The 27,993-nt window shown below is 35.5% G+C and overlaps 2 protein-coding genes across 24 annotated transcripts in view; one reads left to right on the forward strand and one right to left on the reverse strand.

The window, feature by feature from the left end:
* Trdn (triadin) overlaps positions 1 to 27,993 on the reverse strand; it is a 373,213-nt gene that overhangs the window by 194,835 nt on the left and 150,385 nt on the right. For 18 of the 21 annotated variants that reach the window (XM_076552525.1, XM_076552518.1, XM_076552514.1 and 15 more), the window contains 3 exons: positions 22,110 to 22,187; positions 3,351 to 3,410; positions 2,125 to 2,187 (listed from right to left, as the gene is read on the reverse strand). In XM_076552525.1, coding sequence (XP_076408640.1) covers positions 2,125 to 2,187; positions 3,351 to 3,410; positions 22,110 to 22,187 — 201 coding nt within the window. Of the gene's footprint in view, positions 1 to 2,124; positions 2,188 to 3,350; positions 3,411 to 22,047; positions 22,188 to 27,993 lie in introns of those variants that run through there. The other 3 variants (XM_076552516.1, XM_076552513.1, XM_076552530.1) reach the window with 2 other exon arrangements.
* The window catches only part of LOC143268873 (uncharacterized), an 84,223-nt gene continuing 60,236 nt past the window's right edge, over positions 4,007 to 27,993 (forward strand). For 2 of the 3 annotated variants that reach the window (XR_013045014.1, XM_076552532.1), the window contains exon 1: positions 4,007 to 4,258. The gene's annotated coding sequence lies outside the window, so the exon portion shown is untranslated. The remainder of the gene's footprint in view (positions 4,259 to 27,993) is intronic. The other variant, XM_076552531.1, reaches the window with a different exon arrangement.

Here is a 27,993-nt window from a genome sequence, read left to right on the forward strand (position 1 = left end):
CCCAGTAAAGGTATTATTTGCAGTCATTGGCAGTCAACTCCCAGACTCTTTGAAGATCTGCTTTCCCTTCCTGCTTGTTTTGTAAGCCATGTGCAACCCTTGGTGTTATACATTTCACATTGTTTATACTATGGTAGGAAGAACGCCTTGTCATTCCTATTTTCTATTCACAACGGTTATTATTTAGTTTGTCATACCATGGTCTCCTTTTTTAGGTTCCTTCACTACCACCTCTTCCTCCCACATAAGCTATTATTCCTATTCCTCCTGAGCCTGGAAGGGTTCAACTACTGCTATTCTGTGCAGTTTCCTCTCCCCTGACTGTGTCCCACCTTGACACTCTCTTTGGCTGCCTCCTCGGTTAAGCATTAAGGCTGCCTACATTTTGAGAGAACTGCTTTCAGTTTACTGTTATCCCAGGATGATCTGGAAATCTCATATAGTTTACATTATTAATAGCTGAGAAGAATTTGGTTTTTACTCCATTGCTTAAACCCTGGAATGTTTCCATTTTAATGAATCATGATTCCTACATAACACAACAGGATGGAGTAGTTCTAAGCAGAATTTCAACCATCCCTGACACAGGGAGAGGAACTATTTGGGATGAAAATATTTATCACTAAACCATAATCCTTGAGATGACAACATTCTATGTATATGTATGTCCTACATAAATAGAAGCCAATGCTTAAGTTTGTACAAACATAAAGTCAAAACTAGAAGCAAAAATCTAAGCTGTGAAATGGTTGTCATGAATTTCTTAATGCAGACCTTTACTCTCTCCTCAGCTTCCTGTTTTTGCACAGTGATACCATTATCCTCAAGTAGATTCTGTGACTTCTCAATCTTCACAAAGATGGTGAGCAACTTGACTGGCTTTAGATAGATCCTTTATCTTAGCTGCTTATTTTCATTTACCTTGAAAAACTACTTCACACTGTTGGGTATTATAAATCATTTTTCTGTCCCCATTGGGTACAAATCTTTGTAAAGTCCACTTCCATGTTTACCACCCAGGGCTACCCTCTTCTCAAGATGTGAGAGGGACCTCTTTGAAATATAAGAAAAAAGAAAGACAGTGCCCCAGCACCCTGCTTCAACTTATTATTTGTTGATTTCCATGAATGTAGATGTAACCAACTGTCTTATTAAAATAAGAAACACAGAACCAATGTAAAAGAGAAAGCTGAGAGGTCAGAGCTCAGAGCTAAAATCTTACCTCCTGCAGTGCTCCTAGCTTCCCGAAAAAGAGAGCTATTTCCTGTGTGTCTGTCTTTAAATAGTCTTTCTGTTCTGCCTTCTCATTGGTTGTAAACACAAACACATGACTGCCTCATCACTGCCTGTAAGTACTGCCCTCCACATCTTAAAGGCGTATGTCTCCAATGCTGGCTGTATCCCTGAACACACAGAGATCTACCTAGCTCTTCTACCAAGTGCTGGGATTAAAGGCGTGTGCCACCGCTCCCGCCACCGCCACCACCATGCTCTTGCTATGGCTCCAATAGCTCTGACCCCTGGGCAACTTTATTTATTAACATACAATGAAAATCACATTTCAGCACAAATAAAATACCACCATACATGAACATGTAAGAAAGTTTATTTTTCTTTGCGTGAGGCTAGTATATATCCATGGGGGAAGTCAGTCCTCCATGTCAGCTCTTACCCACTCTCCTGCTTTTCTTTTCAGCAGAGTTAAATTTCTTTTTTTAATAATTTTTTAAAGATTTATCTATTTATTTTATGCATGTAGTGCTCCATCTGCATGTACACCTGCACGCAAGAAGAGGACATCAGATTCCACTATAGATGGCTGTGAGCCTTATATGGTTGCTGGGAATTGAACTCAGGACCTCTGGAAAAGCTGCCAATGAGCAACCTCTGAGCCTCTCCAGACTCCAGAGTTAAATTTCAAGTGGAGTTTTGACCACTCACACATATTGCAGTAGCCTTGAGTAATGATCTTAATGTCTATTTAACTTTTGATCACATTTTACATTGGCAGACTACACATGGATAGATGTGAGTACCTATATCCGAGCCGCATACAAATGCACCAAGATCATTCATGGGCTAAATCTCTGAAGGCAATGGAAGGAAGCAGAGAAAGAATAATACCTTTGCTTTTCACATCAGTGCTGGGCTCCTTCTCACTTTTCTTTTTGGCTTCTCCTTTTTCTGCTGGTAAAGTAAGAAAATTATAAGCCTCTAACTAATTCATTCATGTATGTTTCAGAGTACACATGACTATCATTAAGGCACCAGTTTACTTTGCAGAGAGAATTGTAAGTCCAAGCCATATGTCCTGCCACAAATGGACATACTACTCCCCTTCAAACATACTCTGAGCTTAGGTGTGCTATCTAGCTTTTTTTTTTTTTTTTTTTTTTTTGTGAGAGTGACAAGCCAGTGTGCGGCAAAATAGAGAAGTGAATCAGATTTTTTTTTTTTTTTTTTTTTTTGAGACAGGGTTTCTCTGTATAGTTTTGTGCCTTTCCTGGAACTTGCTTTGTAGACCAGGCTGGCCTTGAACTCACAGAGATCCGCCTGCCTCTACCTCCCGAGTGCTGGGATTAAAGGCGTGCGCCACCACCGCCCGGCTGCTATCTAGCTTTGAAGGAGCATAATTTGATAAGGAGAACAGATCTTTAACAAAGTTAGAAATATTAAATACATTATTAATTACTGTAGAATTACTGAATAGTTTCCTGAAATATATTAAAAGGAATAGATTGAGTGTGACCTGAGCTATCTGGTCATGGAAGTATATTAGAAATTTTTAACTCCCTGAAAATCATTTGATATTATCAAAAACTATTAGCAAACAAGTATCGAGAAAAGAAAAGAAGAAGAAGAAGAATGTTCTAGCAAACTATTCCATGAATTTTTCCCACTGTTTAAATAATTCGACCTTTTGATGGTTGTTTTTAATAAAAATCAAAGAACTAAATAATAATCTTCATTACACACATGTATACACACTATATATAATGAGCAGTCACTCCAGGAAATGAAAAGAAAAATATCACATTTTTAACAAATGGGTTTAGGACCAGGCAATGTGGTGCAGCCTTGGAATTTCAGGTCTCTGAGGCAGAGGGATCATGAGTTCCAGAACAGACTGAGCTAAACAGAGAAATCTTATTTTTAAATGAATATGCAAATAAAGGGTTTTAAATATTTTCTTCAATTCTAATTTTATTTTGGAATATTTGAAAAATCCTGAGTGTTTTCAATGACAATGACATTCAAGGGAAACTCTTTCTGAGAAAACAGTAACTTTGCCAGCCATGCTACAAAACTACTATTTGATTTAGGTTTTAGGTAGCTTTTCTGTTCCTTACCTTTCTTTTTTGTTTCAGAAGTAACTTTCTTCTCTGCTTTCTTTGCCTCCTCTTCTTTTTCTGGAGAAGAAATTGAAACCATCCCCATTAAGGAAACTCATTAAGGAAGGAACCAATTGAAAGGATTGCTGCTGACCGGGGTATGCCTCCAGGCACCTTGGGACTCCGCAACAAGCCTCAAACTGATACCAACTCTTCCCCATTTTAAAAATAAGAGTAATCCCATCAAAGCTAGACAGTGTCATCAAGCATCCCTCACAGTGTCTTGCTCAACTCTAGGTAATATTTTTTGTTCTATTCATATACTTATTTTATTAAAAATAATGTTAGACCTGTGTTTCTCAGCCTGTTGCAACCTTTGGAGGGATCAAATGACCCTTTCTCAGGGGTTGTCTAAGACTATAAAAAAAGATAGTCAGTCACATTACAATTCATAAAAGTAGCAAAATTACAGTTATGAAGTAGTAATGAAAATAATTTTATGGTTGGGGGTCACCACAATATGAAGAATTGTATTAAAGAGTTGCGGCATTAGGAAAGTTGAGAACCACTGTGTTAGGCCATTCTGAGTTGTTTTTTTTTTTTTTTTTCTCCCAGCACTGGCTCTTGTCAACAGATATTTAGAGCTGATGACATTTGCGTGGCAGGGTGGCAAGGATGTTACCTTCACTACCCTTTCTGAGCAGTTGCACAATCCAGAGAGCTCAGCTACATGAGGTTGTAGTAAGTCTAAATGCCACGCAAAATGATGTGTGGTTCCATTAAATTGCCATGCAAAATGATGTCCATTAAGTTTCCTGGAAGACGCCTGTTTCGGATATCTGAAGATGCTTCGGTGTGACTAGGACCAAGAAGAAAAATCAAGGGCTGGCCAGCTATACCTGGGACTTCCTGGGGCATTTTTCCTGGTAAGTCTACTCATTTCAAATAACAAAACCAAGTGCTTGCATCCAGTTGCTGCCATGAAATTCTGTGACTTTAGGCTTGAAGATTTCTTAACATTGCAAACTGATTTTTACCTTCAGTTGGTAGAATTATTTATCATGTATTTGAAATAGCTTTCTCTTTGTCACTTGTCTGTCATTTTCAGGAACTGACGTGGTCTAAGTTTTTCATTTGTCAGAATTATCATGAGATTTTTACCATGCTGAGTGAGGATATCTAATGTGCAATTCTAAGATGAATGCTTAAATTGTCTAAGAACTGCATCTAATTAAATACAGGAATTAATTCATCCCCTCAGGTACAGAGCTTTGTTACCTACAAGATCAAAGCTAACACTTTGTTTTAGTGTTGGAAGCATAATTTATAAAGAGCCCCTTTCCACTGCTCCCCGAGATAATCTAGCATTGCAAGGAGACACATTCGCACTTTGTCTAAATGTGTCTACAGAGTACTTCTGCAGCTTGTTCAGTCTGAAGGAGAAAGTTGAGAAGGCAAATTTTTATCATTCCAGAGTTAGAGATAAGGCAATTAAAATTCACCTTGCCTTTCCCACAAGGTTTACACATAAGCAAAGTATATTTAAAATTTTGAATAAAGATATTTTAAAGTATTACTACATTTGGTTTCTTCTCTGGGAGAAGCTAAATGCAGCAGGGCATTTCCCGTATTGCTAAGTTAATAAAAAAAAAAAAATACCAAGTAATTGAAAAGGCATTTGCTAAGTATTATCATCTGATATCATGAGTCAGAAAAGAGGCCAATTAAATATAAGGACTTGCAAATATTTCTAAGACCATACTAATAATGCCACAGCTACCATATGATCACAAGTCAGTACCTGAATATACATTTCCTACTGTGGAGGAATAAATATTTCATTAGAAAGTCTGCACCAATTAGTCAACGGTGCACTGAACTTCACAGTTGAAGAAGATGTTTGAGGCCGTGAGGTGTAAGCTGTTCTTTTCAAGTTTTTAAAAGAGAATGTTCTTGTGCAATGAATCCCATGCTTTGAATTGATATAGCTAGAATTTTATTATGGCAGTACAGTATTCTTGCCTAAGTTCAGATTGAATTAATGTTTCCATTATACACCCTGCCTGTGATTATAGCCATATACATTGAGACTCATGAATAAGAGTAGAAGTCCTCAAAAGGTAGATATAAATAATGTACTTTAATAATGTTTTTATGAATTAGACCTTTAAGCTATCATTATGGGACTTACTGTATTCATGGTGAATTTCATATAAAACGTCAGCTTCCAACGATTCTGCATTTCTCAAGCACTGTTGTCTGTGTTTTGTAGGTGATCAGTAGCAAAGATATAAAATTTTTCATTTACAAAAGGCACGGAAATTTAATTATGTCTTACTGGGGCATAAAAATAACCCATGTTTCTTTTATGAAGACACTCCTTATTCAGACATTTTCTTCCTCATCATCCAACAATTCCCTTCCCATGTGACTATGCATTCATACAGACATTTCTCCTAGTCTTGTCTCCTAATGTGTTTATTTTTTTGTTTGCAACAGCTAGAGAAGGGTTACAGCCTTTAATGATACTAGTTTTCAAATAGTTAGCAATTACACGTATGTGTAAGAGACGGACATGTCAGCACATTGTCTTTCTCTGACCAAATGGTCCTAAGCCTTGAAGTGACGGTTCTATCTGGCCAAGATCATGGGAAAGGCTGTTGTTGGGAAGAGGGATCCTTGTTACCACTTGAGGCTCTGAGCCAACAAAAATGTTATTAGCTTCTGCATAAATTAACATCAGATGAAAGAAAAATTAAAAGACTTACTTTTCACTCCCTAAGGCCTTACTTACAATAAGCTTTTCTCTTCATTTTAAATGTTTATATGCCTTCCCAAAGCCAGAAAACATACAATGGTTAACTATAGTTGTAAAGGTTTCTAATATGCTGGTTTCTAGCAAAAGTAAGAAGTGAATGCAAATAGTTTCAATTGTGTCTTCTGTTTTGCTAGTCTTCCCCAAGTCTTTTAGTACAGAGATTTGCATGAACTCGACATGGCAGTGGAATGTTTTTCATCGCTGCAGGGCCTGGATTAGTATATTTTTGCTTCCCGTCAAATCTGGTCCCACTCCTTCCATGACACGCTGTTCCAGCATTCCTTGTCACTGGCACCTTGTTTCTCTGGAGTGGTAGAGATTGGCCTGCCACCCAGTTCATGGCATGACCATGGAAAATAGCATAAAAGGAGATGAGCTCAATCATATGAGCAGTTATTAGACTTTATGCCATTGTTATCTCCAGGGTGTAGGATAAGGAAGAATGCACACTGTCCTTGGTCTTAATTCTGTTTTTGACCTTTCCTGGTTGTATAATATTGGACATGTGCTTTGACAAACTAAATATCAGGTAACTAACAAGCCATACCGTGCTGTTTTGCTGTGAGGATTGGAGATAATTGAACTAAAATATCTGGAACAAAGTAGCTATTAAACATACAATGAAAATAATGACCAGCATTTGATAAATAATAGAAATGTTAGTACATATAATCTTTAGTATTTTTCTAGGTGTGAGTTTTATTGATTTTTGTAAGTACAAATTATCTATCTTTCTGCATTCAAGAAGTGTGTGTCTAAAATAGTTCTTCCTGAGAAACCTCAGGGAAAAATATACACATATAGAAGTATATCTGTTTACAGCATAGCTGTGATGTGATAAAGAAGCAAACTTCTGGCTGTCATTTGGTTATGGTTTGTTAGTTACCATTTACAGAAGGATGAACTGAAATTTAGTATCTCAAAGCAGATGCCCAACATCATGTAACTAGAAAAGGTCAAGAAGAGAATTCAGATCCATGACTTCCATGCTTTCTTATCCTATACCCCCATACCCTGTAAATAAAACAATGTGGAAAGTCTAATAATTGCTCATTGTCTAATGCAACTGTTGAGTACATTGTAGACCTTCCATCTTTAACTGTAAATTATAGGGAAAGGACTTGGAATGTATTTACATTTATCATTACTTAATTCCTATCTTCAAATGAAATTCACATAATCTTTCACATATTAATCAGTTTTACTAGAAATAGATTACATTAAAAAAAAACTTTAGAGTTGTAAGTAGCCATTATATACTGTCTGTATTTCACAAAGCTATTCAGCAAAAGAGGTGCTTAAGATATACAATGTTTTCTGGGCCGTGGTCACTCATGCTTTTAATACCATCACTTGGGTGGAAGAGAAATTCAGACCTTGTGAGTGCAAGACCAGCCTGGTCTACAGAATGAGTTCTAGAACATTTAGGGTTACACACAGACAAACCCTGTCTGGAAAAAAGATATATAATGTTGTATGGTGATGATAAGAATTAGAAAAAAGAGACATAATATCCTACTTTGCTTTAATGTTGCTGTCATAAAAACCATGTCTAAAGACAATTTGGGAAAGGGAAGGATTTATTTGTCCACCTGCCTAGGGATCATACCACCCACATTATGTTGGGCCCTCCTACATCAATCTATAATCCACAAATCACCCCATAGACATTCCTAAAGGCCATTTGACTGACTCAGTTCTTCAACTGAGAGTGCCTTTTCCAAGGTCCCTCAATTTGGCAACTTAAACCATTACACTTGTTTTAGCAGATTAAGGAATCTGAACGTATGACAAAGCATTGTTTTCATTAGGGTTGATCATGGATAAATCATTCTTCATGGTGATATTAAAAAAAAAACTAGAGAAAATAAAAGCTAGGAGTGCTTGGGCTATTTTTCAAGAAGTAACACACCTGCTGAGACTTTGAAACTGAAGCGTGCTAGATACATAGAAAATACGGTGGAGGACTGCATACAGGCAGGGTGCAAGATTGGGGGCAGGGTTCTACTGTGGCCCATCATGTGGAATATAGTGGCTTATGCGACAATATTTCTTCTCACAGTAGCATAGGACAGTACTAGGATACATTAAACACATAAGTTCCATGTTTAGGTGATGGCATGGGGGAGGCTTTGCTTCTGGGTGGTGTCAAGTACCCCCATTGGATTATGTGATGAGATGATAAGGAAGAGTTAGGGAAAAGTCAGTGTGAATGTTCTTTTGTTGTTGTTCATCATTAATTTTTTTCCTTTGAATTTTATCTGGGACTGTTCAAAGAAGAAAATATATGACATAATGAGAGACATTACTTTGCAATGCCATTTTTACTCTGACAGCAAGGGTCTTTAGATTGAGGACTTCACTTGAGTTATCTGCCATAACTGAGCTGGCCTTTTGGGACCCAAATCCATTTTCTTTGCCTTCAATTTTCTTTAGTAATGGCTGAATTATCCATGGAAAGCAGTTCTCATTATTAACAAGTAACTACCAACTGCAATTCCTTAACAATTTCCAATGGCTACTCAAAGACTTTTAGCTATGCCATTTAGTCATTGAAATGAATAAATACTTATTTAATCTTATGCTGAACCAGCTGCAAGGATCGGGGATTTTTAGAAAGCTTTGACTCCTAATGTGAGAAGCAAAGTGAGAAGAGAAAGTTCACAATGACATTACAGTCTTTGAGAGAAAAGGGCAGAGGTTCAGCCCAGGAAGGCAGAGAGAGGAAAACCAGCTATACCTGAGGGGAACTCTCAGCCTGAGGCTAGATGCTGTGTGGAACCATGCTATGGCTGTGTATTCCAAGCCTTACAGCTCACACAGATGCAGTATTGAAGTTACGCAGTGATATCTTGTGACTTATATCTACAAGCTGGGAACTCCAGGTCTCATGAAGTAAATATCCTAAAGGACTCTGCTTCTTTGTAATTTAAATCTAATTTTGCTCATGGTATCATATTATATTTTTTCTGTGAACCTGAAGTGTACTGGGATAAAAGGAGTCTCAATTAATTACATATTTTATCATTAAAGGGAAGTTTTAAAATGTTATAGTTTGGGTTAGAGCAATTATAAGCTCAAGATGATAGGAAACTTTGCTAATACAAAAGGGACATGAGCTTGGATACGTTAGAATATTCTTAATTGATAGGTAAATATGTGTACACTTATAGCCAGTGAGAATATGGACTCAAGGGAGGTTGCATAGAATTTCAAAGTTTATGTAAATGACAGAACATGGGTATAAATTTAAGGAAAAACACAAACTGCCTTCTGCACCCTGTAATATGCAAAGTGAAAATTTTCACTGTGCTTGCACACTTACTGAGGCAAAGACAGAGAAAAAAGTGTTATCTCACACTTCCTTCATTGTGTAACTAGTGCTTTTTATTCAATCCCAATGAAAATTCTTTGACCTAATAAGTTGTGTTTTCTATTACTGAGTTTTTAATACAAAAAAAGAGTTCATAAGGAAGAATAATTTAATGCATTATAAGTCACAAAATGTCTGTATCAATTAAACTTAATGTTTAAAATGAACAGCTTTTCCCCTGATTCTTTCAAAAAATATAGAGGACTTTTAAGAATACTGATTGCATTAATATTGGGTCTGTTACAATTATAAGGATGAAAGTTGCCACATCTGTTTTTTTATTTTGTTTTGTTTTCATTTTCTAAACAAATATGAGCCAATGATAGAAAATGGGTGAAGGGCAATGAGAGAGATACTTTACCTTTCACTTTTCCACTAAGGTTTTAAAATGTCCAAAGAAAAAGGCTCAATTAAAGTTTGCTTTACTTGTCTAAAGCAAGCAGCTGCCAATCCACTCACATTTATCTTATCAAGAAACTCTATAAAGTACAGTTGTTCCTTTTTATTGTTTCATGACGCTGTTATTCTGAGACTCTCTTTTAAACAATTTAAGTTTTATGCAGATTCATTACTTCTTCACGATGTTGTGTTGTAAACATTGACAAAGCATTTTCTTTTCTTCATGGGGATAAGGAAACCATAAACACAAGAAGCTTTTCTAACAGCTTGTCATTTTCAGCATCATATCTCCTAAATGAGATTACTTTTTTCTGTATTTTCCTTATTGTTCTACATTTGTCAGTAATTGGAAGTGGACTGTGAATGTCCTTCATTATGTTTGAAATGTCAAGAATGCTTAAGTGCATTAAAAAAATCGAGCTTTTTCATCTCATCACTGAAGTATTGCTATTCAGAGTACAAGTTAGTTATAACTAATAGTCAAAATTCACATTAGAATACTATTTCAAAGATATTGTCATTTTTATAATAGACCTCTGAGAAATTTGAATTTGATTTACTAAAATACATCAGAGATACTCAATCGTTATTTTCTAATATGACATGACTTTAGAATATTTATGAGAATGGTTTAAGGTTTAATTGAAGCCTTTCAATTTTTAAAAATATGCTTAATGGATATTAATTCTTAAAGTGGAATTAAATGCCTATTATAAGAATTCAATTTTTCATGTTGCAATGGTTTTAGTATGTCAAATTCAACTTCATTTTTACTTATGAACTACATACATTTCATCATCTCCTATAGAGTATACTAAAGTAGGATTATATATGTTTGTATCTTTACCTTAAGGTTTATTCCTGTAGCATCACACACTCCACTTAATTGAAATGTCCCATATTTTTCACTGTGTAAACAGTTCCAAGGTACTTTATTGCATTTGACCAGAACAGAAAAAGTTACAAAGGTGTGGCTACTTTTCTCATTGATTATCAAGGAAGAGTAACAGCATTTACCATCAGCTTGCATAATAGGGGAAAACATTTATATTCAACCAATATAAGAGTAAACACACACCTTGATTTTCTACTGTACAGGTAAACAAGAACTTTAAAGGAATCCACTTCCTTCTTTATTAAAAAAAATGAGCAAAATTTGTTACCCCCAAAGATTCTAAACTGAATTCTACAGTGAGAAACTGATAGAAAATCCTATTCATTCTGTTATAAAAACTACCTGTCCTTTTTTTTTTTCTTTCTTTTTTTTTTTTTTTTTTTTTTTTTTTTTGGCTATGGCAAAACATTAACCAAAGCTAACTTAGGGAGAAAAGGGTTTTATTTCATCTTACAATTTCTAGGTCACAGTCTATTCTGAGGTAAGTCAGGCAGGAAACTTAAACCAGGAATCTGGAGTCTGGGCCTAAAGAAGAGACCATAGAAGAATGTTGCTTACTCGCTTGTTCATTATGCCTTTCTCAGTTTTTTTTGTTTGTTTATTTGTTTTTGTTTTTTTATGGTCCAGGCCCCATGCACTACTCACAATGGGATGGGCCCTGAAAAATACATCATCAATCAAGAACACAACCCATGGTCACATCTACAGGCCAATGTGATGGCAGAAATTCATCAGTGGAGGTTCCTTCTTCCTAAGTGACTCTAGTTTGTGTCATGTTGACAAAAACTGACCAACACACCGTATCATCTTTAACTTTCTCCTTGGTCATTTTTATAGTGCAAAATGCAGAGGGGAAAAAAGAAAACTAATACTCAATATCATATATAAAAAGCAATGGATGAGCATTTTAGAATATTGGTTCCAGTATTTGTTTGTTTCTTTTTGAGATTATAATTGAAATACAGCATTTCTCCCTTCCCTTTTTTCCCTCCAAACCCTCCTGTACATTGCTCTTCACTGTCCTTCAAATCCACATCCTCTTCTTTAGTTTATTGTAGTCACTTGCATATTTGTATTTCTGTATACTGGTTCTAACCTTAAGAGGGCTAAGTAGAAGAGACCATAGACTACATAATCTTCATCTCTTCATCATCTGCTTGGGTTGACTCTACATCTCATTTATTGTGATCATTGTCTCAGGAAACATTAAAGTACATGTGACTCTTGATGATACTGATTTCATTTCAAATATATATATATATATATATATATATGTGTGTGTGTGTGTGTGTATAAAATTCTCTCTATATATAACTATATATATATAACTACATATATATATATCATATACTTCTTTTCACATATATGTGTGTGTGTTCAGTAGTCGAATTGTTGGTTCATATAGTTAATATATAGTTGGTTCATATATTATAATTTTTAGAAGGAAGACCTACACTTTCCATAACACTGTATTTATATAATTCCCCACCAACAGTATATAAAGGTTCCCTTTCCCACGGCCTCACTGTTACTTGTTATCATTTTTCTTTTAGATAAAAGCATTCACAGATGAATGAGAAGATGTCTAATTGTGGTTTTGATTTAAATTTCCATGGTGATTTATGTGATGAGCATTTGCTACATAGCTGCTTGCCATTTGTTTATCTTACTTTGAGAAATGTGCGTTACCCATTTATAGTGTATTTTAGTGGATTTCTTTTTAGCTATTGCAATTCCTTACATATGATGGATATTAATCCTCCATCACATGCATAGTTACAAGGCAGCCTTTTTTCTATTTTACAGGTTGTCTATATACTTGATGATTGTTTAGTCTGTGTGCAGAACAAGGACCTCACTTGGATGTAATCCCATTTTATTTTTGCTTTTACTTTCGGAACTTTTCTGGTTTCATCCATCCAGAAAACCCTTGTATGCAACTCTTTTACTATCTTTTTCTTAATAATCTTCTTTTTTTCAAAATACCAGTGGAAGTTACTTCAGCCTATCTGTACCTCCCTTCCCCTTCTTTTGATCTTTTGTCACATCCTTCAGATTATATGCTTTTTTCCCCTGGGAATTAAATCTTGCCTATTCAAATGTGAAGTAATCTTTATATGCTTACTAATAACATTCTGAGAACACAACATAAACAGAAAAATTTTAAAATATTGCTTAGAATTTAGAGTGGGAAAGAAAAATCTGTGAATAGTTCATTACTCCACTATCAATGTAGGCATTATTTTTAATCATCCATAAACATTTGAAAATGAAAGTCAAATGAATGTATATTTCAATTAACATGGCTATGCCAATATAATTTTCTTAGTTTTAGTAAGCAGACAATGGTTGTATGCCACTAACATCAGAGGAAGTTTGTTGAAATGTGTACAAAAAATTTTCTGTGAATGTAAATTCATCACAAGATAAATTTTAAAATTATTAACTCTGAAATATTGGAAGTATTACATCTCAGAGAAATAACATGAATTTTTTTGAGTATTACTCATTATCATGCAGTTTGTTTCAGAGTGTAAGAGGCAAAAATTTAATACATACAAAAGTTTCAAGACAGAACAGACCTTCAAAATAATTTAGTTTAAAATCATCACCATGGTCGTGGGAGTCACTGAGAAATTAAGACATAGTAATTGGCTTTATGTTTGGACCTTCAGTTCAGTCCCAACTGTCCCCTGAAGCATATGTGTGAGGGAGAAAATTTACACTCAATAACAGGTTATAATCATTTTGTATGAATGATGCCTATTTTATCTTTGTTCTATTCATCTCTGTATCACCTGTAAATGTTGTAACTTTTATTTCCTTCACATTATTCCATCTTCAGCTTTCTCTTTGTGTTTCATTTTTTACTTTCTTTTTTCTGTTTCTTTGTTTCATTTAGTATATTAATGTTAGGTTTGAACCTAAGGCCTTGTGTGTATTAGGCAAATGTTGCCTTTTTGAGTTACATTCCTAATCCCTTCTCATATTGCCCTTCGATGATACTCACAATGGTTAATTTGATGTATTATCTTAGCAAGATAAGATAACAAGCAATCGAGCTATTTTATTTATTTTTTTCAATCTATCTATTTTAAGATGGTGATTTTGAATCAGGAATCCGGGTAAAATGAATCATCTCCATGATGTGGATGAATTGGGCCTCTGCCAGCTAATTGAAAGTTTTGAGAAAAATATCTAAAGCCTCTTGAATACAAATTTCATTACCATACTCCTTTATACTCAGTGCTTTAACAAGATTCCCTGAATACCTAGTCTACCTACAAGTTCTAGAAACTTGGGACTTGTAAGCAGTAATATTTTCAAGAAGCAACTCTTTGAAATTAATCTGCCTCAAGACAGATAGATTTATAGGTTGATTAGGTTGAAGATAGATAGATAGATAGATAGATAGATAGATAGATAGATAGATAGATAGATAGATACATTTCCTGCCGGGCAGTGGTGGCACACGCCTTTAATCCCAGCACTTGGGAGGCAGAGCCAGGCGGATCTCTGTGAGTTCGAGGCCTGCCTGGGCTGCCAAGTGAGCTCCAGGAAAGGCATAAAGCTACGCAGAGAAACCCTGTCTCGAAAACAAAACAAAACAAAACAAAACAAACAAACAACAACAACAACAACAAAAAAAAACATTTCCAGTAAGATTTTCGGTTCTGCATTTCTCTGGAGAATCCAGATTAAGTCAACAGTTTTCCTCACATTTTCACACATTTCATGGATGTAGTCTGTACTTAGAGGATACATATCCATGATTGACCTACTTTGTAGGTTTATTTGCAATTAAGCTTTATATAAGTGTTTTGGGGATAATTTTTTCCCATGGTTGATTGATAAATGTTCTTTGAAATGCCCTTCTATCTGGATATAGAAATAGAGAATAACTCAACTAAGAGATTAACAGCTTCTTAAAAAGAAACAAACAACAGAGCCAGGCGGATCTCTGTGAGGTCAAGGCCAGCCTGATGTACAGAGCAAGATCAAGGACAGGCCCCAAAACTATACAGAAAAACTCTGTCTCAAAAAAAAAAAGAAAAGAAAAGAAAAGAAAAGAAAGAAAAAACAAAAAACCAAAACTAGAGGGTCTTGATCTTGTGAAGATGCAGGACAGCAATACAACGTGTTCTCTAAAAGGATTTTTGTCATAACATTTGATCTAACAACACTGTCATAGATCTGAGTTCTTCATAGCTCTCTTCAAAAAAATGTGCTTGAATTGAACTGATAATTCCACTATCAGTACCACCTTTCTTTCTCCACATTCCTATATTACACTATTACTCATTGGAGGTGTTTATGTGGGTAAACCCAGCTCAACTTCCTGCCAAACACGTAGTATAGCCTTCTTATACTTTCCAGGTCCAGTCTCCACAGTGACTTTTATATAAATGATACCTATCAACATCCAGGTCCTCTGCATGCTGGTAGTTCAGGACTCTGGGCAATGTATCAAGAGATCATAGGAAAGGTCAGGTATGGTGGTGCACACCTTTAATCCCAGCACTCTAGGGGCACAACCAGGTGGATCTCTGTGAGTTGAGGCCAGCCTGGGCTACATAGCAAGTTCTAGGACAGCCAGGATGATATAGAAAGACCCTGTCTCAAGAGAGAGAGAGAGAGAGAGAGAGAGAGAGAGAGAGAGAGAGAGAGAGAGAGAGAGAGAGAAAGTTGAGGATAGATAGCTCATATTTTACAAAGGAGAAATAACTGGACATTTATTCTCCATTCTCTGCTTTACTGAAATTATTACATTTACCATTTGCAGTGTTGATAGTTAAGTTCCCTTACTGAAGGTCATAACATGCAGATGTTCAAATTTTGATTCTCTTTTCTAGTCACAAGCATTTCTGGTATTGTAAATATCTCTATTGCTCTGCCTCTTCAGGTTAAAGGTTGATAGGAGTTTCCAGTTTGAGCTATGCCTGGAATGCTCCACCATAACTCTACTCAGACATTCATAAATATTTCATTCTCTAAGCTCATGAATTCACATATTTGAGTGACCTGGGCACAATGATACACTGAGCCAGATCAAAATTGATCTTACTACCTCTCAAAACCTATTCTCATGCCTAATGTCATTCATTTGCCCAAGTCAGATAAGAGCTTTAGCAATTATATGGAGCCCTAACACTTAATTGCCATTCAGAGATAATGGGAAAAGCACGAGCCTTGTTAAGAGACACCTGGCCTCAAATTACAATTATGCCATTTTTAGATCTGTGCTATCGTAGGCAATTTCCTTGATTTCTTTGATCTTCCCCCTAAAATTATTACATCATATTCAATTCCTGGAGTTGTTTCGACTGTAAATGTGACCCTTTTAGAATAAAAGTACATTTTCCCCTACAGCAGTAGCCTTCTAAATGTCTCTTGTCTTCTAAACCCTCAAGACTATTTATCATCAATTCTTCTTTTCTAAAGCATTCTGGCCTAAAGTTGAATGAAACCCATGTATCATAGAATTAATGGAATAAAACAGAGGCTACATTTGTGTTTTATTATTTTATAGTTTGTACTCCACAGGATGTATGTCACAGAAAACGTGAGGTGACCAAGTTCTTTGGTTGAATAGAATTGTAAATAAGGCATTGGTAGCTCCTCTAGGAGCTTATCCTAAAATGCATCCAATGGTAAATTATAATACTTTTTATATGATACTCCTTTCCCCTCTGTATCTATATAACTCTAACTACTTAATCTTTCTAACCCAGAATAGATCTTGCAGCACTATATATCCTGCCTTGTTCATAGCTTGCCTTCTCCCAACTCATGCAGCCTTTGTGATATATTCAACTCACTTTTCTACTTTATACACAATGGTTCATAGTTGTTCTGACAAAATCAACCTCTCTGTAGACATCATTAACTGTGCTTTCACATCTCTACTGGCTGTTATCACAAAGCAAAGCCCTGTAGACTTCAATCTGTTATTAAGACAGCTTATTTCCAATCTATCTGCCTGGGGGGAAAAACAAAGAGAGAGAGAGAGAGATGTGGGTAGAAATGTCAAAATAGACACCAGGTTCCACTTAAGTCCAGCTTCCATAGTTCTGAAGCGAAGAAGTGAAGAGATGGGAGTCGTTACATGTTAATTGTTCTGTCAAGATCATGCAAGCAATTAATACCCGAGCTGAGGTTGGGTTGTGTGATCCTGGTCTTCTCACTAGAGTTTTCTGATCTACATACAAATTACAAAAGTTACAATATTTTTACAATGATAACATCAAAATTAGTACTAATTATATATCAAGGATTAATGTATTAAAGCTACTATTCAAATTGTGTGCTTATAACGAGATACTTAAAAGAAGTTTAAGTATAATTTAACTTCTTTCCACACACATGCTACAATAGAAATGCCCTAGTGATTTCACATTATATATCTGCTATTTGTTTAAGGGTATCTTTCCATTCTTCAGTGATCAATAATCAAAACTAGGGGTTTCACAGAGTTGTGGTGAATTAGGTCAAAGAAGAAAGGAACTACAATTATTGATTAAAAATGAATGAGATCATGTCTTGTAATTTCGCTCATTTGAAGATTTTATGAAACAGTTTTTTCTAACATTGCTAGTGACTAGGGAGATGGAGATCAACTTTGAATAAAGTTATCCTGTTTAATTACTAAGGAATCTGTTAAAGTAGAGAAAGCCTGAATCTTCCAGAGAAAGTCTTCCTGGGAGAAGTGGGTGGAAATGCTCACCAATATTTGAGAGTAAGAAGTTTTCCATGCTAAGTTGTAATACCACCTGGAATGTAATATTACAAAGTTATTCTGAGTGAGGAAAGGTGATTATTCTTATATCTCTATATAATTTGTGGATAACTACAGTGACCATTTGAATCTATGGGCCTCTGTGAGAACAAAAATTAATGTACTTTAAAAGATTATGGAAATTAATATTGTATTTAGGTCCATTTTAAAATTAGTGCTAGTTGAGAAATGTCAGGTTTTAAATAAACATTGATAACAGTTGCAAAAATGATTTTATTTGATTACTAGGTAAGATCCCTTTAAAGCTATTGTACCCAATATTCCCAAGACCAATATTTTATAAAGAATCAAAGAATGCACATAATTTAATATGCATTTAGTTTAAAACAATAAAATTCAAAACGATATTCAAAACAATATTCAATACAATATTCAAAACAATAAAACTTTATTGCAGCATACAAAGCATGTGCCAGAGAGAACACAGTAATCAAGGAAGGCAAGGTACAACTTCACGACACTAAATGAGTGGCCTGACATAGGAAGTTCAATGATTTCCCTCTAACAAGTACCTGCTGCAAGAAACTCATTGTCAAGGTGTTATGAAAACACAAAGACTGTTTTTATAAAAAAAGCTTTATAGATATGTAGAGTTTTATCTGCAAGGTTGACAAGCTTTTAGGCTTCTATTGAAAAAGTTCTAAGTTGTTTCCAAACTCCTTGAGCGAAGGTAATAATCTAGTATCTCTATAAAGGGCACTACTTTAAAAACATTAACATCGTAACATGTTTACACTTCTACAATTTACCCACATTCTACAGAACAAATGGTACACTTCAGTGCCACGTGCAAGATTTTCTTTTTCACACAAAGCCATTTTCTTTCAAGTTATTCCTAAGGAAGTTCCAGACCAAAATAGTGCATCAAGAGGACCGGCATAATCAGCTTCACTAAAAACAGCTTGATTAATACTAAATATGTCCTAGTTCCTAATCAATTATGTTAATGAAGTCATAGGCAGCACATCTGAAATGCCTGAAAAAGATGCTGAGCTCAGCCTGTCTGGATACCGTGTGCTTCTTGGGAGTTCTTTAGTGCTAGAAACCTCAATAAGAGGACCCTACCTCTGTGCACACAAGCAGTTCCTATTTGCAAAAGGCCCACGGTCCCGAAATACTGTTATTTTATTCACATAAACATAATGTGGAATCTGGGATGAATTGTCAAATTAATCATCCTTCAATTGTGACAAAAGAAGTACAGCATCCCATTGTAAAAATGACATATCAATTTCCAGGAGTCAAGGTGAAAGGCAAAACATTTGCTTCCTGTTTTTTTTTTTTTTTTTTTTTTTTTTTTTTTTTTTTATGAACTTCTGCCAGGAGATCAATTAGAGCCAAACATGTAAAGAATCTTATTACCAAAGAATGCCTACAGTTATGAAATTTGAATTATTTGATTAATGTCCAACTCTTTATAATCCAATGACATTTATGATGATACTAATATTTACAAGCTGTAGCTTGTCCTGCTAGCATTAGGCAGGGAGATGGCTGTCGACAGTTTGTGTAAAGTATCCAAGTCACTTGAACTATTAAATCCCGTATGCGAAAAAGAATATACATGTTATTTTTCTCCTTTATATTATTTCTTGGGAGTTGTATTTCTGAGTTCTTGACGATTTGTTCTAAGTCCCTTGTCTTCCTTTTCTTTAAAGGCATACAATGATAGTTGAGATTTTCAAAGTTTGCTTGTTATTTAACTTCAGTATAAACTCTTAACTTACACCAAATGAAAAGGAAGTACAGAAAAATGATGAAGATTAGAATTCATGTTGTTTCTAAAAAAGAATAAAGGCAAAGCAACTGGCTTCTTAAAACCATTTAAGTAACCCTAATTGCCTAAGGTAGACATTTACATTGTTTTAACTAAACTCAAAACTTACCAAGGCTTGCTGCAAAATGAGTATGTCATCATTTATGTCAAGGGTTTCATGCTGAAATACTGAGTCTTAATGTATCTATTACGGATGGAGCCTTTTAGGAAGATGATTATGGTAGAATGAGTTCATGTGGGCAGAATCCTCATAGACCTGCCTCCACTATAGGAAGAGGGACATTAGAACATGACTCTTCTCTACATTTGGGACCAAGTACTGAGAGAGATGCTTAGAAGAGGATCCTCTGGACCTGTCTGGGCTGAAACTCTAATCTTAGACTTCAAGCCTCCAGAATTATAGAAAAATATTATTTAAGCTACCCAGTCTCCTGTGCCTTCATAAGACTTTTCCTGGCTTTTCAGACAACATGGTTGATTAGGTCAATGTACACATCAATAGAAACGATCTTAACACATTTTTCACTCACAAAGAAGCAATGTCTGGAGTCAAGTTGAGGAGTTGGTATTAAGACATGGGAGTTATTAGAGACCATAGTATCTTGTTCTAGCCAGAATATTCACACTGAAAAATAAGTATGTGGGCAAAACAAAACATCTTGTTGCTGAAGGGAATAGGAAACAAGAGTTTGACACCTTTGACCAGATTTTTAGCATACACTAAACACTCTGGAATGTTCCTGAAGAGTGTGAGCAAGGTACTCATGAAATTTCTACTAAGACATAGGTTCTAACAATCACATGAAAGCATATTTTTGTTTCCTAGTTTTGGATTAATGTGATGCTCACTTACAGCTTGCTTAGGAATTTTGTTTATAACTTAAAATCCATAATTCATTCAATTTGTTTAGCTAACCAAGCCAAAATATTTATATACTGTATAACAGGTTGTTGTAATTCATAAAGAACATGCGACACCTTCTCTACTTTCTACTGACATTTATCTATATAATAAAGGAGTTTGATACTTACCTTGAACTATTTGATGTTTAGTCAGACAATGTGAAATCAGATTGTCTATGTAAGTGACATTCTAGTCACTCTGAAAGCAATCTTGAGTCAAAGTTTCCAAGTCACTAAGTTAAATCAGTAGCATTCGTATAAACACATGGTTGTTTAGAGCAGATAGGAATTTGACAGTCAAATGTATTCCTGGAATAGCAGTATCAGCTATACTTGGTAAAACTGCTGAAACTCAGGTTCTAACCTAAACTTACTGAATCAGAAGCCATGTTTTTACAGGAATATAAGATTATGTGCATGTGCCTTCAATTCTGAGAATTTCAGTTAGGGTAGTCTTGACTACCACCAAAACACACTGTTTGCATCAGAAAACCATGTGAAATGACATCAAACTTAAAGCATAAAACCTGGGCTCCTAATATTTCCCCCTTTTACATAGGCACTTCTTTGGTGAAGCCTCACCAGTGTGAGCCTGTCGTGACCATGTGTAGAAACCAGAAGCAATGGGCAGCAATTAGTCAGTGTGGGCAGAATTTACATAAGGAGGTTGGCATGTCTGTGCACAAACATGGTCCTTTTCAGAATGGAGGAAATGGAAGGTAGAAAGGGATGATGACTCTGTTGGTATCATCATAAAACACTAGTCACACATTAATGTTAATTATTTGTACTTTACATCACTGAACTGAATTATAATGGCAGGAATAGTATTTTTAATTAACGAGTGGATTTCTGATAATTAGGGAAGTGTCCTACATGATCTCCTTGTTGGGATTTACTTTATAAAATTATGAAAATAAAGCCGGGTGGTGGCGGTACACACTTTTAATCCCAGCACTAGGAAGGCAGAGGCAGGCAGATCTCTGTGAGTTCGAGGCCAGCCTGGGCTACAGAGCAAGATTCAGGACAGTCACCAAAACTACACAGAGAAACTGTCTCAAAAAAACAAAAATTAAATAAATAAATAAATAAACAAAAAAGAAAGAAAGACTTGAAGAAATAAGTCAGTTTCCAACAAAACTGATTACAGTGATTTACTCTCTTATTTTGCTGGGGAATTTTGTTTGTTATATTTTGTTTTTATGTTATTTGTTTTTTGTTTTTGTAGTTGTTTTGTCCTTCAAAGGTCCTATTTTGAAGAATTACTATTAGTTATGATTACTAATTGCATACAACACTTACAAACTAAATATAATTGCATCCTTTTCATAAGTGCAGTCTGCTCATGAAATCTAATAGCATCTAGAAGGCAGAACTCATGAGTAGTCAATTTCAATAACTCCCAAGTTTGGATAATTCATAACATATGGAACTCAAATTCAGACTCTGTCACCTGAGTCTTTAAATACCAATTATCCAAGCAATGATAAAACTGCAGAATGGCAAGGCATATTCTTGCGCATTGTGCCAATAGTTTTTTACTTTACTTTCAGGACAGGAAGCTGATCTTCCTCCAGGAAGACAGAGTTCAGCCATATGAAATTCTAAGAAGACATTTTTATTTTCTAGAAAGACATCAATTGAAATTTCAAGAAAACAAAATTTTGCCTTATGAATAGGAAATTTATGCAAGAAAATGCTGGACCTTTTGTTAATTTTGTTATTTTCTTTTGTTTTTGTACATTCATTCTTTTACTTCTACAATGGAACTATTTGTGTGTGTGGAGGGGGAAACACCACAAATCTAAGTACTTGCCTTCAGGAGCCGGTGTTGACAGAGCAGGTCTAGAAACTGGTGCTTTCAGTGACGGTGGTGGTAAGGCTGGGCTTTGTCCTGTGCATGCAAAGCAGGAGAAGATGAAAAAAATTAATAAATTTAACATCCCATAACTAAAATAGCTAGATCTATCCTCTACATGCATAATTCATAATTCTGCATTATAAATTAATATTTTTATGCAGTGAGGAAACTGTTATGAGGTGACATCTTTAAGATGATGAGCTCACAGATTCTGTTATCTTCAGTGCTATTTATGGAAATATTATTTTTCACAGATGTATATACAATGTCTGATATCTCTACTGGATTACATTATGGAAAATCTACAGGCAATCAAATAAAGCAATTTATTTTCAATGTGCACTTTAAATTATGGAAACTAAAATCATGGAAGCTGAGGGGGACCCCGATTTGCAGAGAATTATCATTTTTTTGCATTTAACAAAATCTCTCCAATGATATAGTAGGGCAATAAAGAAAGGTTGAAATTTATAGGCCTTTTGATATTGAACAGGTGCATTTCTCCTGCCAAAATAAATGACCTAGAGTTAAGTAAATAATGAGCCAAAGGTAAAATATATTCAGTTGTCTAGAAACTTGAAAGGTTCTCTTGAATCTCTGAGCTCATTATCAAGAGAATCAAAAACAAAAGGCCCACAATCCTTTCCAAGTTCTTTCCCATCCTCAGCAATGTCTTTAATTAACCAATAGCATTGAAGCCATGAACTATAAAGAGTAACTATTACATGATGCCACATGAACCACTTCCATAAAGTTTTATTATTAATTGCCAACTCAAGAGCTCTTGCTGTGTCTTTTGATGTAGGAATTGACCCAGGCATGAGTACTTTGAAAATCTCACTAGCAACTAGATATTATCAAATGTCAGCAGACGTGCCTGTTTTCTGGGAGGTTTTTAGTTTTAAAACTCTTGAAAATTAGTTCTCTGTGGCAAATTACAGTGTAGCAAATGGAACAATCAGAGTTTTATACATACTGCCTCCCAGGCCTACATCTTCATATCAAATAGAATTTAGCCTTAATTCATTACAGCATTTTCTTTTATTTGTTACCCTCAGACAGATGATTCAGGAGTGTATTCAAGTATGGAAAGAGCAAAACAGACAGACTAGTACATGGCATTCAGGCAATATACCCAGAAAATATAAGCCCATATTTTCATTTTTTTCCTCATGGGAACAAGACTTGATAGGTAGCATATAAATTCCTTTTTCAGTGAGCTGGAAGAAGGTGGGGCTTGAGAAGACCAAAATGGAGCTTGACACACTTAATCTCTCCATGATATTTATATATGCTTACAGCATGCCAAAAATGATATACATTGCATATTTCATGCATTGAAGTTTTTAATATTCACAAGACGGTGAGGGATAGCTATGATACTTGCTGTAATTTTGAAAACTGAGTCAAATGGAATCAGGAGATTCAATTCCTAAGGGATGGACCTGGCTATCAATGCAGGCTCAGACCTGTCTTTATCTATAAGGACTCAGCTGAGGAGTGAGCATCAAAAGACGAAGCCTCCTTTGTAAATTTCTGCCTTTGTTGAAGGCAAACATGATACATACCAGGAAGGATCTGTTCCTAAGCCTTGCTTGAAAGCTCTTAACAAATATTTCTAAGATAGAATTTTATCTATATAAATTTTACATATATATATATGTATGTATTTATATAAATGTATATATAAATTTTAAGTGTCCAAATACACAAGTAGTGCAATAAACACACTGGTGCTTAAGTGATATAACTTAGAATATTAATTTCTCATCAGAGATTCTACACAGCCACAAGTACTTTAGTCTGCTCTGCCAAATGGCTGACGAGGGTTAGGGGGAGAAGACTCAGTCAATAAAACCCTTTCATGTAAGCATGAGGACCAAAGTTTGATCCCCAGAATCAACATGATTGATGCCTCTGTGATCCCAGTGTGGCTATGGTGATATGGGATGTTGTCCTGGATAGATTTTCTTTTGTCAGCCTTTCACAAGTTGGAGATACTAGGGAAGAGGAACCTCATTTGAGAAAATGCCTCTATCAGATTTCCTGAACAGAAAGCTGTAGGGCATTTTCTTGATGTCTGATTGATGTATGAGGAGCACAGCTCACTGAGAGTGGTGTCACCCCTCAGCCTCTGCTCCTGGACGGTATAAGAAAGCAGGCTTTGAAGAACAAGCCATGTGGAGCCAGCCTGTAAGTAGCAGCACTCCTCCATGGCTTCTGCTTCAGTTCCCTACCTCCACGTTCCTGCCCTGAGTTCCCATCCTGGCTTCCTTCATTGATGGAGTGCCACCTGGAAATGTAAGATGAAATAAACCCTTTCTTCTCCAGGTTGCTTTCGTTCATGGTATTTTACCACAGCAATAGAAACCCTAAGACAGAAATTGATACCAGGAGTAGGGTATTGTTGAGAAAAGGTACCAAGCCACATGGCTAAACACAAATAAGAATTATAGGTTAGTTTAAGCATGAGAGCTAGTCAGTAATAAGCCTGAGCTAATGGCTAAGCAGTTATAATTAATATAAGTTTCTGAGTGATAATTTTATAAGTGGGTGATGGGACTGCAGGGGCCTGGCAGGACTGGAGAAATCTTCTGATTGCAAACTTCTAAAACAATAGTAACCTAACAAGGACAGATATGGAAAGATTAGTATCCCTAGATGTTCAAAGGCCAGCTTGCCTCGCCTACACAGCTACAAAGGGATCCTGTCTCAAACAAGATGAAAGACAAGGACTGATCCTTAAATTGTCCTCTTACTTTCAAACTCACACTGTGGCATGTGCACACGCACACGCACACACACACACACACACACACACACACACACACACACACACACATTCAAAACAACAAATGGCTAACTAAATGGTTGTAATGCAGTCAGTACAATGAGTAAATAAGACCACAAGAAAAATAGGAAATGCCAGGTGGCTGCTTTTTTCCATAGGAACAGGTACAAATCGCCTTGATAGGGGAATTTTCAACCTGGGAAACACTTGTTATAATGTACCTAAATTAATCAACTGTACTAAAATATAAACTGGAACTTCAATGCAGAATTACAGAGATGCTTTTTCTATGCTCAAATACTGTCAAGGAAGATTAGAACCGGACCCTTTTGCTAAACACACAAATATGTTTATTATACATATTTAAGTACATGACAATATTGTATTATGATATAATTTTAAAATGAAAGTAATTTTTTTAGTATAAAGACAGCATGCTAAACTCAAATGAATGAAGGTGAGAGATGAGCTCCATCACCTATAGGCAGTGCAAACTTGAAAGTCTCACAACTTTGCCAAGCCTCAGTTTGGGCCTTTATAAGTGTGAATAGTTCTTAAGGGCATTAAGAGGATTAAATGATGAACTACCTAATACACACAAGATACTTAAAATATTACTTCTTTCTCTCATAATGTATTTACAATTAAAATCCCATCTAATTACACAAGAGGATTTGAAGTTATATATTGAAGTAAGAAAACAAAAACAGAGATAAAATTGAACATGACAGGTACTGGAATTCATTTATAGGAAAAAGACTTACAATTTTATTTGATATGTATTCCTTTGAAGCTCCTGAGAATTGTTACTTCCTGAAGGAAAGGTTTAGGTTATTGAAATGAACATTGTCACGCTAAAGGTGCCCTTCGTTTTACAAGCCATTACCTGAAAAATTCCTCTGGCACTCAAACATGTTGAGTTGGCTTTATTTCTACTCCTTGCACTATTTTGGCTGTCTTCTTTTCATAAGGCCTGAGTGGTCTATTTGTAAGCTGCCAATATTTTATAGCTGGTTGTTTTCTTTTTTTTTTTCTCACACAAGTCAATTTGGCTATTTGGGAATTAACCAGATTCTATGGGTGATAGTGTACAGGTAGTAGTCATTTAAGTGATTGAGATTTTCTTTGTTAAAATGATGACTGGGATGACTCAGGGTCTCGAGTAAAGTAGGAAGTTAGGAGCTGAATTCAAGGTGCATGAAGGAAAATACAATCCACTATATGGAAGTTTAATCTGTCTAGTCCACAGTGAATGATAGTACTTGGTTGAAAACCATTTTTCAAACAACAGAAGCCAACTCCATACATAGAGTAACAAAGATTAAGAAAAAATATATCCCTCTAAGGTCTCATAGAGACTTTATCTTATACGCTTTCATTGCATTTCCCTTGAGGTATTGAGTGTTAAATAAGATGACTCTGAATAATTTGGCAAACTTTCAATCCTACAAACTATGGATGACTGTGAATTCTGAATGGGAAACCTGTGGTAATCACTGTTAAGTAATCACTGAGTTAAATTTCATTTAGATGTTTTAAAAATACAAGGGCTTATATTACAAAATCCTATCAAAATCTGTTTGTTTTTTGTTTGTTTGTTTGTTTGCTGAATACTTCTATAAATCTATAACTCAAAGTAAATCAAAATGTATTAATACATAAGAAAATTGTAACCATTTATTTAAAAAAGACATGACAAATTTGCATGAGTGTCTAGAATTTTTGTAGCTTATAGGAGTAGTTCTGCAGTTTACATTTAAATTAAAAAAATAACTGACTACTGGGTTATATTTTCAGCTAGAACATGTGGTTATACTAGTAGCACATGTCAACAGGATATCCTTGACTTCCAGTCTCCATAATGAGTATCTTAATCCTCCACTTTGGATTTTTACAGCTCTTGCTTATGGAGGGAAGGCAACAACTTCTTGCCTTACTGCCTTTCAACCCCAGGGGCAGTCCTATGGTCCTCAAAGCAGAAAGGTACAGTGACACTCAAGAGGACAAGAGGTGTGGAAGAAAACCAGAGAAGAAGGGAGAGGGGAAGGGAAGATGGAAAGGGGAAGAGAAATTAGAAATACAAAAGAATGCTAAGACATGCAGAAGCTGCAAACCCAAAGGACAGAAGAGACATAGAGACAGATTCATTGAGAAAATAAGGATAATATCTGGAGGAAAGAAAGGCTGCTCTCACCATGTAACTTATTTCTTGTCCCCTTTTAGAACCATGCAATTGCAGATTTACTTGCACTGATACCTTGGGTTGTTTGAAGCAATAATTTACTGCTTCAGTCAGTTCTTCAGACAAAGATTCTTAAAAATTCATTTCAAAGCTTGTAATGCAAGCCATATAACTTGTTTTGGACACAATCTGCTGAATAGTTTGATAGTTTGGTATTTCAGCTGTTGTGAACACATTCCCATTCATTGTTCTGTGTATTTCACACAGCCCACGTAGATCTAGTGGACAAGGTATGCACATATTGAGACATAGAAGCCAGAATGATGATGTTGGCGTGGTCCAGATATATTACAATAGAGATCCAATCATTCATAAAGAGTCTGGAATTGCTTAGGAGAGATTTCTTATGGAAGCTAGTCAAAAAAATGGAAAAAGTTCCCTCAACTTAGTGACAGGCAAATTAATGTGTTTAAAAATAATGTAAATGCAATATGTGGTTCATTTAAATTTTCACATTTTTTATGAAAATAAAAATATCGATTAAAAAAAAATCACTCAACACAACTGTTGTGGTACAAAGCCCTGTCCTCATGAAGCTTACATTAATGTTAGAGCAAGGTTGGTCATCAACAAGCAAAACACCAATTTATGTCTCATAAATACATGACAAGCAACATAAAAGTATTGAGGCTGAGAGTGACTGGGGGAATAGTTGAAAGAAAGTTGATTGTAGGAGCCCAGGGTGACCACAAAATAGGCCTGTTATCCTGAATGAAGTTGTGTGCCAATTACACAAACCGTAGGCAACATTTAGAGAATGTTTTACAATATGAAGATCTTTTAAAGTTTTTCATGATTAAGAAAGG

This window comes from Peromyscus maniculatus, chromosome 16, assembly GCF_049852395.1.
Source record: "Peromyscus maniculatus bairdii isolate BWxNUB_F1_BW_parent chromosome 16, HU_Pman_BW_mat_3.1, whole genome shotgun sequence".
NCBI lineage: Eukaryota > Metazoa > Chordata > Mammalia > Rodentia > Cricetidae > Peromyscus > Peromyscus maniculatus.